We start from the raw sequence: 14,015 nt of genomic DNA, 5'->3' as shown, positions 1-14,015 counted from the left end.
CAGCCTGCAGGAAGGAGGATCAGTAATGTGATGCTTCATGCCAGGATGACAAACCCAGGACCAATCATTAATACTTCACTCATAATGGGATGGCCACTGCAGGAGAGACCACTTCTTCCTATCCAAATATTCCATTCTTGCTTCTTCCCTTTTACACAGATAGTCTTTCATCTTATCCTTATCCTTCTAGTTTCCAAGTGCTGTTCCTCTCCTATTTTGATCTCCATCTTTTGCTCACATACAAGGTGTGTTGAAAGTATCTCATTTTTGGGCATAAAGAGACAATTTTTGTACATCTTATTCAATTTATTCATAATTTACTAGTGAGTCAGATCATATCCCTTTTGGAATGGTTCTTAGCTTGGAGAAGAGCCACAGTAGTATGAAGTACATTACTGAATATACTTAACTTTCTGTTAGGACACATTACATACAAAACTTTAAAGTTTGTTCAGGCTCTTTAGAGCTGTGTGGTGACATTGCACTAGAATGTTGTCTTAACCAAAATTGCACTATTGCACTTTACCTTAAATTAAAATTATAAATATCAATTCAAATTCAGTCTCGTCTTGTGACACTGTACTGGAATATTTTGCCTTAATCTAAAATTGCACTTGTGTTTTTCCTTAAATTGAAATAATAAATATAAATTCTTTTGAGAAAATTTTTTGAGCAAAATGAAAGCAAGCACACTGTTACTTTTGCTGGCCACATCTGTGGCTTCTTTTGACATATACTAAGAAAGTAATAGACAAACTTATTTGCAAACACTGCAGTAGCTAATGTGGCTCAGTCAAATAGCATGCACTAAAGCAACAGAGAAAACTGTCCTGTAAATTTAAGGGTAAATTTGCCACCAAAATTAATTTAGCAAGGAAAAGTTTGAGTCACAATTGAGCTTGATTTTTGCACAATCTCATTGATTTAGCTAGTATAAAATCTATATTGTATACATACAGGTACTGATTAACTTTGCAAATATTCTGTATAATTCTCTTTTTACAATTCAAAGATGCATCCACATTAAAGGTGATGGACACTAAATGCAATAAGGCAGAATGACAAAAGGTGTAATGGGTGAGCGTCTAGAATCCACAGAGTCCTTGGTGACGTGGTGCATGACTGACGACTGATGACTAAGGATTACTATATGATTTCCTTGCTGAAGAATGGAGAGCCCACACTTACAGTTGATGGATAGGTTTTAGCTGGTAATGGCCAATTCTCTGAACTGCAAATTGTAATCCTTCAAACTCTGCAGGAGGGCTTGCCATTTCTCCTGCTCCATCGTTCCCATAAAATCAATGAGTGCAGGCCTGTGTTAGGAGAGCACATTATCCAAAGCTGGCTATTTGAGTGGTGTCAGAATTAAATGACTTTGCTGAACTGAGTGTCTTTGAATATCAATATTGACGTCTTAAATCCTTCTCAAATTATCACTATAACATCCAGTACTACTCTACTACCATTTCTGCTGGCATTATTATAATCAATACTACAGCCTGTATCTTTACATCACTACCAGCTACACCAAATACAACCACCATCATTACTAATACCTTCTGTAGCATCACATTACACAATACACCCACTGTCACCACTACCCCTACCTTCACACACACACACACACACACACACACACTCTTACCCTATGTTGTGAAGCTGCTTGATTTGGTTCATCACTTCATTTTTTATGTTGTGTAGGTTATCGGAAATGCAGGGCAGTTGTTGAGATTCCTCTTGCCCGTCGTTCATTGCTGTGGTATACACTAAGGGAAGGGATGAAGCTATGTTTTAGAAAATCTATGTGGAGGAGAGGTGAAGAAAAATAATTTTAGTATGAAAGACAAAATAAGAAAATTTATCTTTTGAACAGAGAGAGAGAGAGAGAGAGAGAGAGAGAGACAAAATAAATATTTTGATGAATTAATTAATCAAATAATGAATTGGCATGGGTAGTATAGATATGGGGAAGTCCTTTGGTTAATCAATCTCAAGGAGTACGCCGAAGGACAGCATATCGTGCGGCCTCGCTATCTCGTGCACCACATGCTCATAAAACCCAAGTATGAATCAACACAGACTATCAATCACCTTATTTCTCATAGGCCTTCATCACTGGCTCCCCCAAGGCTATCATGCTGCTCTCACCAAGGTCACCAAGGTCAAAAGAAAAATGGTATAAGCTGGCCTTGGCCAATGTCTCGCTCATATTCTAGTCCCATTATCATCTCAAGCGGATCAGTCACAGTTTTTCTACATTTCCTTCTAGCACCAGGACTACCCAACACAAGTAAAGCTAGTTGTTTTGATTCATGTATAGAAAAAGCCTGAGTTACCAGAGTTTACATTCCAAGGTTCACCGAGTTGAGGGTGTAGAGTTGAATTTCAATGATATGACGTCATGAAAGCTTCATTTATTATTATATCACCATTTAAAACACTCATGTTGCAGTTGCCAGAACATAAAATGAACAATACACGAAAAGCAGTGTAGATTTTAGTAAGCTTTCATCCTGAGAAATACACCCATAATTAAATACGATATTACCACAATGGAGATAGGAAATCAAAATATATCAAATACACCACCTCCCGGAAACTTGCGTATGAAAAGAGATCGTGTCATCTTGTGGTCTTTGATGCATAGTGAGAGCGGTTTATCAGCTAAAGGTTAAAGTCCAAACGTCTTCCAGCTTCTAGAAGTAAGCACTGCATTATTCAACATTTGAACTTATTACAGCGACGGAAAAGAAAAGATTAATACGCTGACTTTTCATTTTATTTATTTATTTTTATTTTTGTATCGTTCATATCTCTCTCTACATCAGGGTTTCTCAACCGGTGTTCCCCGGAACCATAGGGTTCCGCAAAAGATCCCTAAGGGTTCCGCAGATGAACTAATGCACTTTTTTACTTTTTAATTTCATATACATAATATAACTAAACACGCACAATAAATTATTTGTTATTCTAATATTATAATATATTATTTTCCTTAAACCAATTATTAAAAATAATAATGATATTTGTCACGTGAAATACGATGAAAATAAAATGAGAAATATATGGTAATATTATAATTTCGTTTGTGCGCAGGGGTTCCTTGAGACATGTAATTCATTTTTAAGGGTTACGCAAGGGTGAAAAGATTGAGAAACGCTGCTCTACATGATATGGGTTCGATATCTCGAGCCAAGGATCCGAAATTGATGCAAGGGGAATTTCTAAGGAACTGTGCTAGTTACTATTGGTCATGATAGTCGGGAGTCTTGGTAAGTACTGTCCTAAGACGACCAGGACTGTTTCTGTTTCCTGATTACACACACACACACACACACACACACACACACACACACACACCTTATTTCTGTCACTATGATAACAACATATCAACATATTGTAGAGGATAATACTGGGGAAAATGGGAGAATGTCTAGGCAGCGAAAAACAGATAACACACTTCCTCTCCGCCATTCCATTGCTCCTTGAGAGAGAGAGAGAGAGAGAGCTGCTGCTGATAAGTCTGGGTTAGCTCTCTCTCTCTCTCTCTCTCTCTCTCTCTCTCTCTCTCTCTCTCTCAGGGAACAATAGAATGGTGGAAAGGAAGTGTGTTATCTGTTTGTATGTTTTATCAACTTACGCAAAACTTAAAAAAATACAAGATGTCGGCCTAATTTCAGTAAGGTAGCTATTTTAGTACGGTGCAATTAGACCTAAACCCCAACATTCAAAGTAAAATTTTGTCTCCGACTCCAAATTGTTCAATACAGTCCACGTAATGTTTGGTAAAAAGTTACACCATTTTGAGCGTCGGGTTTGGGGGGGGAGGGGGGAGAAGTTGCTAAATTAGTAATTTTTATCAGTTTTTCTGAAATATTTCGAAAACTAAGCGGTTTAGCGCAAAACATGTCATATACAACTCGCAGTTACGGACGCATTCGTCTTTGCAAGCGCACACTATGAGGGAAAGTAAGTCCTGGGGAGCTGCAGGACGTGCTGTTGTAATTGGTCTCAAGGTTCGCCAATTTTCTTCCACTCCCACTTCTCCCCCCCTCCCCCCTAAACCCGACGCTCAAATTGGTGTAACTTTTTACCAAACATTACGTGGACTGTATTGAACAATTTGGAGTCGGAGAGAAACTTTTACTTTGGATGTTGGGGTTAGGCCATTTTTTGGACTAATTGCACCGTACTATTTAGTAAACATGCCCTGTATCTAACAAGACTATTACACAGGCCACTGAGCGCTGCCTTCAACCAAGGTTAATTCGGTGCCACTTGCGAAACATCGACAGAAATCTTGCTGCTTCTTGGAAGGAAGTCAGAACTGCATCGTTGAGTTCCACCACTACTTGAAGACGAGGAATAATGAACAAAATCTAACGGCTCCCTCATCCAATGTAGAACAGAGAAAAGGTAGACAACTATGCCATAACTTAACGCAAACTCTTGGAAAGGAACAGTTACCACCAAGGCAAACATTACTCAACAATGAGAAAGTGAAGACACAAATATTCTGCTTCTCATACTAACCATCTATCCTGGCAGCAACCCCGCAATGTTTACTTAGAGTGTCGACAAAGCGGCTCACATCATTCAGAGAAGCCAGTACCGTGAATTTCTTCGTAATTCCATTGTTGTTTTGGTTCATCAGGGCCATTTGTTCACTGGAGAGAGAGAGAGAGAGAGAGAGAGAGAGAGAGAGAGAGAGAGAGAGAGAGAGAGAGAGAGAGAGAGAGAGAGAGAGAGAGAGAGAGAGAGAGAGAGAGAGAGAGAGAGAGAGAGAATTAATCCCTTCAATACTGTTACACATTTTTACTTGTAATCTGTGTACGATTAGACCATTTTTTTTTTTTTTGCATTAGGAAGGTTCTATGGATGTCAGAAGATTAATGGCTACAGTCTTCACTATTTTAATCCTACCCTTGAATTTCTGAAGCCGTTTATATTCACCAAATAGTAAGCAGAATGAATATGAAAACGCGGCAGGGTACTCAAGGGGTTTAGAATAAGAAAAATCACAAGAACACAGACGACTTACTTTCCATCCGCATCGTTGGCTTCAATGTCATCACTGCTACTCTTGTCTGGTCTTTTCTTCAGTTCACGTTTGCGCAATATGACAAGTGCCACTATCACTATCACTAGGATGACACATACGATACCAAAAACAGCTGACAATACACAACAGGGGACAGCTGCAGGGGGAGAGGGGAGAAATAATAATTCTTAGTTTTGATAAGAAATCTGGATAATAGTTAACTGTATATTGTCATTTTTCTTCACCATAACGCATCATCCAACAGTGTTCCCTTCATAAGCGACACAGAAATCCGATTATTACATGAAACACTCTCCGCCCCCTAACTGTTAACTCTATACAGGGGGTTCATCTGCTCATATAGGGGGTCTTCTTCACATGTCGGGGGAGGATTCACTCATACTGCTATTATAGACAGGGTGAAATCAAGCTTTTTATCTTATCATTTCTTCTCCTCTGTATTCAGCCTTTCTCACCACTGTTATGTTGTACCTCTTGCTATCTTCTGCTTTTTTCATGAAAAAACTGCTCTTCTGATCTTAATAACGGTGTTCCGTCTTCCTACGACTAACTTCTTTTAAGAGGGAGGTTTCAAGACAATTGTTCCTTAATTTTGGGAAATTCTTTACTACCCTCTAAGGGAACCAGCATTTTAAGTGGGCCCTTTTTTTTTTTATATTTTGTTGCCCTTGGCTGGTTTCCCTTCTGCATAGAAAAAAAAAAAAAAAAAAAATGCCTCCCCTTCTCCCGCAGTCTCGCTGCACAAAGCTTTCTTCTGCCTCTCATCCCTACGCTGTCCACCTCCCTAATGCAAGAGTTAACCAGTACTCTCAATCATTCATCCCTTTCTTTGGTAAACTCTGGAACTCTGTCTGCTTCTGTATTTCCATTTACCTACGATCTGAACTCATTTAAGAGGGAATTTTCAAGACATCCCATTCTCCCCTAACCCTGTTTGGGGAACTGGCATCTCGTTTGATCATTCTTGTTGTCCTTAGCTAGCTTTCCCTTCTTACATAAAGAGAAAACTTAGTACCTACGCATTACGCCATTACCCTTCATTTGAGTATTATTTCATTACGTGTTTAACCGTACCCACCTAACTACAACACTGTGGCCCACCTCCCTACTTAACAATGACCACCTGCCGTGCTACTGCGTATAAATGGACATCCAAAGCTGTACACACACACACACACACACACACACACACACACACACACACACACACACACACACACACACACACACACTCTCTCTCTCTCTCTCTCTCTCTCTCTTTCTCAATGCTTAGTTTTGAGTGACTTGAAGCAATCACATGAAAACTAAATCCTTCACCTGGTGGGGTGGTGACTGGCGCCGCTAGTGAGGAATTACAACACTCAGGTACTTTAGTGAGGCGGAGTTGCGCTGGGCCGCCCCCAAATATCGGGCTCATGATGGTGTTTATGGGCACTGTGCTGTTCCCTATCAACTTCCGGTCACCTTCCTGAAAGATAGGTATCTGAGGTATTTATATATACTTGATAGGCGCGTGTGTATAAATCACAACTCATATGAAAGGCGGAAGGCCTCCTTTACTCACATCTGTCACCTTGAACACTTCTAGCATAGTTTGGTCCCCTTGGAAGCTGGTGGAGATTAGAAGGGTACTGTTGGAGGGAACACTGTAGTTCTTGGCCTCACCAGGGAACTTGAAATAGAGATCGGTGGAATTCCCAGGAAGCAGTTTAATAAACTGCTTGCTGCCTTCTGGCCAGAGTTGTACAGGGACTTCCTCTCCTTCAGGCACATAAAACACAGGCGCGGCTTTGTGACAAGGAAAAATATTGGCTCAGCATAAAGTCTTCCTCTCTTTCCTTCTCCGCCCCTTTTTTTTCCATTGATTAGGAAGTGTAACTGGAAGAACTCAATGAGTTACCTACTCACACCTTACCTTCAGAACATCGTGTAACGTCTCCTTCCCCGTAAATCTCTGTGACGTCGTAATCGAAGTGCTGGGTGTAGAGGAGCACGTGACCCTCAGGCTGGACAAGCGTTACGGTGAGATATCTTCCAGTAAGCGTCACAATGATGCGGTTCCAGCCTTCAGGGATGAGTTTTGCCAGATCCTGGTTAGAAGTTTTGGTTATGCTGTTCCGGGTCTTATTATATATGATCTTAAAGTTAGTGAGGATAACAGCGTCCCGTGTTTCTTTAAATTTCTTATCAAGAAATGAGAACACAAACTTAACGGAGGATCGCATCGATATATAGCTGACTAAGCTGAGAACCTCAGGATGGGGAACCGTGAAGTTACGCTTAACGAGGCAATCTGTAAAAAAAGAAAGAAAAAAATAAGATAAGTGAATGAATGAATGAATGAATGAATGAATGAATGAATGAATAAATAAATAAATAAATAAATAAAATAAGGGAAAAGTCAGGCCCAACTCGGCAATCTGTAAAAAAAAAAAAAGAAAATTAAGTGAATGAATGAATGAATGAATAAATAAATAAAATAAGGGAAAATAATGAATACAAGAATCTAAATAAATAATAAACTATACAAAATCAAAATGGTTGAACACACACACACACACACACACACACACACACACATACATGTACACTTAACAAACACAGACAGATGTCATCCCCACCGATCCACACACACCCGGATGTATGGATCCAAGTTTATCGCCCTCCTGCAGTACTTTAGTCAACAGACTGGTGTCGCGTGTCGTCTTTGACACAGTTGCTGACAAGAGGCTCTAAGGGAGGGAAGCAACACTCTTCATTTACTGTCCCACAAGGCTCTAAGGTGGTCAAGATGAAACTGACGGTCATGATAAACATGGTGATGGCGATGGCATATTACTCTGCTGCCAAAGATGATAATTTCTCAGGTAACGTTCTTTTCTAGAGTGTGTGTGTGTGTGTGTGTGATTTAGCTTTACAGATAAGATGAAAACATGAATCTAACAGATCAATCAGCATCGAATCTAGCATTCCTCTTTTAAGCTTACGGTCACCTGTAACACAGCCTTCCACACAATCTAACACTAAAACGTGTTTTCCATCCATGTCCTCCTTGACTGCTGGTGGGCCAAGTGCAGGCTGTCTCGTGTTTCCATCCTTCAACGTGACATTGGTGGACCGCGTGCAAGACCTCAGTTTCTGGGGATTCGTGGCCGCTTCCCGTGGCACTTCCGTCATGAAAGTAAGATTAGAACAGTCCCCAAAAGAATTCGTGGAGGTGATGCTGAACTACACGCACGCCACCGCCGTGAGCGTGAGACTCACCTACAACTCTCCCATGTGGCAGGGACAGGTGTCTGGGAAGGTGAGTCCCGGATGGAGGCGTTTTTTCTTGCAGGTACCACCACACCGGAAATACACTTCTAACCTCACTCTTACTGATGACCACGGCACCACATGGTTGGGCGGTTTCCTAGTTACCTTTCCAGTTGAATGGCTGCGTGTTGTAGTCCCTCACTTCAGTACCTCTTGCCACACTTGTAAGTGATTACCAGTTCCGCCTGGTGGTGATATAGTGATCTATAATTCTTCATGTTCGGCTGAAATCCTGACGTGCATTCTTCTTCCCTGACAGTAACTCCAACCTGGCACATCCAGAACTGTTCCGTAAAGGAGGTGGTGTTGCCGCCAATGCTGAATCCTTTACAATTCACGGTGATCGGCGAAAGACCGCTACCACTAATGCTGACACAGGCGGACACGGACATCATAGTGACAAGGGAAATGATGGACATCTTGGACGCCCAGATACCGCCTGTTCCCCTTGTGCTGCGCCTCACACTTGACCACACACAGTCAGCAACACTGCCACAAATAGTAAGTGATGGTGGTCTTTATCGACTTAGCACTATACATCCTAAAATGATGAACGTCACGCCAGAGTTACTGTCTTTAATCTCCAGGTGACAGAGGGCGTTTTGGGTGTGGTGGAAGTGATGATAGGCAGCCCCATAGCATCCCTAAAGTTCACCAGTCTTTGCGACGGCGACGTACACGTGGTGCAACAACTTCACCTGTCCACCCAAGGTAAAGAGAACCTTGTGTCCACCGAAGCCAGTCGCCAAAGCTCACCGCTCCCTTGCACCTCCTATGGTAAGGCTTAGACTAAACCCTGCCTCGCCGCTAGGAGAGGGAATATTTCACTTTCAGATGTAAATGTTGTTGTTTTGTTGCCGTTATTATTATTGCTATTTGTGTAGTGATAATTTCTTTTTTGGCGGGATTCCCAATAGTTGGCATCGTAGATCACGCTGTCCCCACTTCACCACGATCAATCGCTGTGGGCTTGCCAGTACTACTTGCTGCCACAGCGGGCCTATTTCTCGCTTGTGTAGCTCTTTGTGTGTGTACGGCACGTCTCATGATGACTCGAGAGGTTAGATTAACGCCAAACACTGTCTTTGCTTCTTCATTCCCACTATCTATGATTACTATGACATTAAATGATGAAACATCTCTCAACGAGGTAACGTCTAATTAGCAATGAATTTGTCTGTAACGCAAAGATGACAGCTGTGATGGCAGGAGCGGCTGGACAGACGACAGTGGCAGTTCCTTACCAGGAGGAGACCTCATCCAAAGATGAGCCACAGTATCTTGAGCCCCTACCTGTTTCCGCCGCCTGGCAGACCACGTCATCTCTACCATCCCCATGCCATGGCCCAAAACACATTCACGAGGTGGTCGAATTCACAACCATAAAACCAACACGGACACCAAAGGACTCGCTATCCAGCGAGGACGACTACGATTACCTACCCTGTCATTTTCGCTGAATCACCAGCGCTGACAGGAGCTGATTAAGTCACTGGGTACGGTGACGCATCATCATTTAGAAAATAATCAGACTGCTTATTTACGCTCATTACAGCTACATCGTGAATTCAACACCATCGTCAGTATCGATGTTGTCTATTCTTTGTCTTTGAAGGCGAGAAAGTCACATGTACGAAGATAAATGCTGGCAAAAATCTTGATAGATTCTGCCAATAATTTGAGACTGCACCTAAATGAAAGAACAGACGGAGGAGGGTGCGTGGAGATGCTCCCAAAATCATATTCATAGACGATGAAAGAGTTAGCCTGTGTTATGTATGAGTGTAAATTATAGTTTATAGCTATTCTGGTAGATAGAATAAGTACATGATTTGGTAATCTTTCAAATAAAACAGTTTGTTAGTTTTCTCCTCGTCTCTTGTTTGACCACGAGTCTTTTCTTCTTTCCGAGATTCCAATGTTCTTATCTTTTATTCAATGAACTCAACTTTTTATCCTTCTTTTCGTTCTTTTCTCCATTCCCATCCTCCTCTCTTTCTCCATTCCATAGTGAGGAGGAGGAGGAGGAGGAGGAGGAGGAGGAGGAATGGAGAGGATAAGTAGTTATGGTGTGATAATTACGGTTATACGAGAAAAATATGTTCTAAAGTGGTAGTTTTTTTTTATAACAGATCAATTAAAATAGAGATACGATTAAAGAGACAGACATTATCTCTCCTCAGTATCTTACACGAAAATAGCTGTGAAAGTGTGACAGTTTGTTATCTTGAAGTGTGTGTTATTCACCATAGTCGTCTGCTGGTTACTCAGCCAGCCTTTCCCCTACCGAAAGAGCTCAGAGCTCGTAGTAACCGATCTTCGGGTAGGACTGAGACCACATCACACACAACACACACCGGGAAAGCGAGGCCACAACCTCTAGAGTTACATCTTATTTACTGCAAGGTGAACAGGGCTACATAAACATTGAGGCTTGCCCATTTGCCTCGCCGCTTCCCGGAACTCGAACCCTGGCGCTCTCGATTGTGAGTCGAGTGTGCTAACCACTACGTGTGTGTGTGTGTGTGTGTGTGTGTGTGTGTGTGTGTGTGTGTGTGTGTGTGTAATTCACCTCGGTCGCCTCCTGGTCACTCAGCCAGTCTTCCCCATTACGGAGCGAGCTCAGAGCTCATAGACCGATCTTCGGGTAGGACTGAGACCACATCAACTCACAACACATACCGGGAAAGCGAGGCCACAACCCCTCGAGTTACATCCCATACCTATTTACTATTTACTGCTAGGTGAACAAGGGCCACACATTAAGAGGCTTGCCCATTTGCCTCACCGTTTACCGGGACTCGAACCCAGCCCTCTCGATTGTGAGACGAGCGTGCTAACCACTACACTACGAACATCCATTTACTTAAAACACTTCATTAAAAGTAAATAATCGTAAAAAGAAAAAAAAAAAATCACACCACTAATTTGAAAAAAAAAAAAAACAAAAAAAACAATCATCCATGTAAAATGTGACCACCACCACCACCACCACCACCACCAACAACAACAACAACAATACCACAAACAAAGCAAGCGCACCACCTCGTTTTCTCCAACACATGTCGCAGTGAAGCTCTTAACCCCTTCAGTGCTGTGACACATTTTTACCATGACATTTGTGTACGATTAGACCATTTCATTAACATTAGCAAGGATCTAAGTGAGGTCAGAAGATTAATGGCCACAGTCTTCACTATTCTAATCCACAACACAAGTTTCTGAAGCTGTATAAAATCACCAAATAGTAAGCAGAATGAATATGAGAAACGCGTCATGCTACTGAAGAGGTTAACCCCTTCAGTAATGTGACATAATTTTACCACGAGAATTGTGTAAGCTTAGACCCTTTTATTGACATTAGGATGGGTCTATGGAGGTCAGAAGATTAATGGCCACAGTCTTCACTATTCTAATCCACAACACAAGTTTCTGAAGCTGTATAAAATCACCAAATAGTAAGCAGAATGAATATGGAAAAGTGTCATGGTACTGAAGGGGCAAAAATATTTCCTGCTGAGATGGGAAGATGCAGGGCTAGGGGGCTGAGATTGTTTGGGATGGCGGGGGAATGGGGGGGGTGATTACATGAAGCAGACAAGGTGGCGTCGGTAAGACTGACTGCACCTCACACTTGAGTCATCTTGGTGCCTGGTACGAGATAAAGGCGAGTGAGTGTGGCGAAAGGAGGCGTGGAGGTTGGAAGACGGTGGTGGTGGTGGTGGTTGGAAGATGATGATGATGATGATGACGGTGGTGGTGATGATGGTGGTGGTGGTGGTGGTGGTGGAAGAGAAAGTTTGTGGTGATGGTGGTATGGAGAGAGAGAGAGAGAGAGAGAGAGAGAGAGAGAGAGAGAGAGAGAGAGAGAGAGAGAGAGAGAAATTTCCGACTCATACGTACTGGACAAGATATGAGCGGTCACCTAAAGTAGCCTATGCGTTGGGCAGCAAAAACGTATTGGTTAAAGTATAAGGAATTGACGATTATCAACCAAAATACGTATAACTTCTTAAAACACTCTCTCTCTCTCTCTCTCTCTCTCTCTCTCTCTCTCTCTCCCTGAATCATAAACATCTCATAAATAAAGTGAAAATGAAAAACAAACTAAAGGTCTCAATACAGTGTCTCATTTTGATGCAATTGCATAATGACGGCCCAAGAGTGTGTGGGGTGGGGGGCAACTGAAGTGTGGCTGTGTGTGTGTGTGTGTGTGTGTGTGTAAAAAAAAAATTATATATATATATATATATATATATATATATATATATATATATATATATATATATATATATATATGGTGCAAGATAAGTATTTACGAAATAATAATGCGACAAAGCTTTCTGAAAAGACTGTCAAGGCGAGTTCACGTGTCAATATGCGACTGAAATTGCAAGTTGCTAAAAGTATCGGCTGGTTGGCGGGAAGTGAATATAAATAAACAGCTACCCAACAAGATGTATTCCTCTGGCGACGATGACGATTGCGATCAAATCGAATCATCACAAGTATTCACTCCTCACTTCCAACAACACCCTGCATAGAGGAAAGGAAGCATTCATCGGAGAGTGGCTGCTATCTCATCGAACGCCAATTTGCGTAAGCCTTTTTCTGCTGTAGGATTAACTTTTAGGGTCCCAGATGTGCTCTTTTTCCCTCACCAACTCCAAAATCTTCTCTACATCAACACCACATTTTCAAACCTTTTCCGTGAAGTCACAACGTAAATAGTCGCAAATCGACTGAACAAGACCAATAGGAATTGGCTGAACGTACACTTCTCAAGCACACGAGATAAATCTGGGACAAGTGATAAGAATGAAATCTTGCTTATACTCGTAAAAGAAAACGAGAAAGCTCTAGAAGCATGAAACCTAAACAATTATCAAGCACACGACGGAGACTGAAACAATTTATCGCGGCTTTTAAGTTCATTATAATGGATTACGTAGTCCTCTTATTAGAAAATGTAATGAACAGCTGAGAGAGAGAGAGAGAGAGAGAGAGAGAGAGAGAGAGAGAGAGAGAGAGAGAGAGAGAGCTAGTTCTGAGGGAGGACAAATCTTGAACACTATCAATGTCGAAGCGAAATATTTACCTAAGCACTGTGTTTGTAAAGCGACAAGCAAAGTGACAAGGATGAATGGAAGAAGTGGAACAGATATGTGACATGAACGAAGCAAATGTTACACCACTGTATCTGAACAATGAAAAATATAATCAGAAACCCTGCCTCCGTGGAAGCATGCAATGGTTGTATGGGTTTTCAAGACGATAAATGCCAGTCTTGTGTTGTGAGTGAGAAGTGGAAGTGTGAGAGCAGCGAGGAAAAATCCTGTCTCAAATTCTTAATCTTCAGGCATAGGCTGATTATTATTATTATCTTTTTTTTTTTTAACTTCTATGTAATCGTTGTTCTTCAGTATCATTTTCGACTATATTCAGTGCTTTCAATTATCTATAGCAATGTATTCGCTTCACTCAAGGCAAAACAACGAATTGACCTAACCTAGCTTTAACTAATCGCCTCGAACGTTTGTCTAATGGAACATGTGGCAAGTTGCGTCATCCTGACGGACAACGCAACCCATGGCCCTTCCACGCAATTTATGTGAATATTCTGCTGCTGTTCAAC

General features: G+C 41.5%; 2 protein-coding genes across 9 annotated transcripts in view; one reads left to right on the top strand and one right to left on the bottom strand.

Moving 5' to 3' along the window:
- Window positions 1–285: 285 nt before the first annotated feature.
- The window catches only part of LOC123520585, a 44,064-nt gene continuing 30,334 nt past the window's right edge, over window positions 286–14,015 (bottom strand). For 5 of the 7 annotated variants that reach the window (XM_045282987.1, XM_045282989.1, XM_045282985.1 and 2 more), the window contains exons 2-8: window positions 6,981–7,358; window positions 6,630–6,853; window positions 6,383–6,548; window positions 5,045–5,201; window positions 4,537–4,670; window positions 1,649–1,769; window positions 286–1,316 (exon numbers count right to left, since the gene is read on the bottom strand). In XM_045282987.1, the coding sequence (XP_045138922.1) occupies window positions 1,205–1,316; window positions 1,649–1,769; window positions 4,537–4,670; window positions 5,045–5,201; window positions 6,383–6,548; window positions 6,630–6,853; window positions 6,981–7,290 (1,224 nt within the window). In that variant the 5' untranslated portion in view covers window positions 7,291–7,358 and the 3' untranslated portion in view covers window positions 286–1,204. The remainder of the gene's footprint in view (window positions 1,317–1,648; window positions 1,770–4,536; window positions 4,671–5,044; window positions 5,202–6,382; window positions 6,549–6,629; window positions 6,854–6,980; window positions 7,359–14,015) is intronic. The other 2 variants (XR_006679312.1, XM_045282986.1) reach the window with 2 other exon arrangements.
- LOC123520586 lies at window positions 7,709–10,248 on the top strand. Of its 2 annotated transcripts, XM_045282990.1 has the most exons (6): window positions 7,717–7,932; window positions 8,143–8,544; window positions 8,640–8,881; window positions 8,968–9,157; window positions 9,298–9,440; window positions 9,571–10,248. In XM_045282990.1, the coding sequence occupies exons 1-6, from the start codon at window positions 7,857–7,859 to the stop codon at window positions 9,838–9,840; spliced, it is 1,323 nt and encodes a 440-aa protein (XP_045138925.1). In that variant the 5' UTR covers window positions 7,717–7,856; the 3' UTR covers window positions 9,841–10,248. The 2 variants fall into 2 exon arrangements, with proteins under 2 accessions (XP_045138926.1, XP_045138925.1); XM_045282991.1 differs by lacking the exon at window positions 9,298–9,440 and having other exon boundaries at window positions 7,709–7,932; window positions 9,571–9,789.

Source organism: Portunus trituberculatus, chromosome 47 (genome assembly GCF_017591435.1).
Source record: "Portunus trituberculatus isolate SZX2019 chromosome 47, ASM1759143v1, whole genome shotgun sequence".
NCBI lineage: Eukaryota > Metazoa > Arthropoda > Malacostraca > Decapoda > Portunidae > Portunus > Portunus trituberculatus.
The sequence above is the reverse complement of the archived record's forward strand: the minus strand, read 5'-3'. Positions and strand labels throughout refer to the sequence as shown.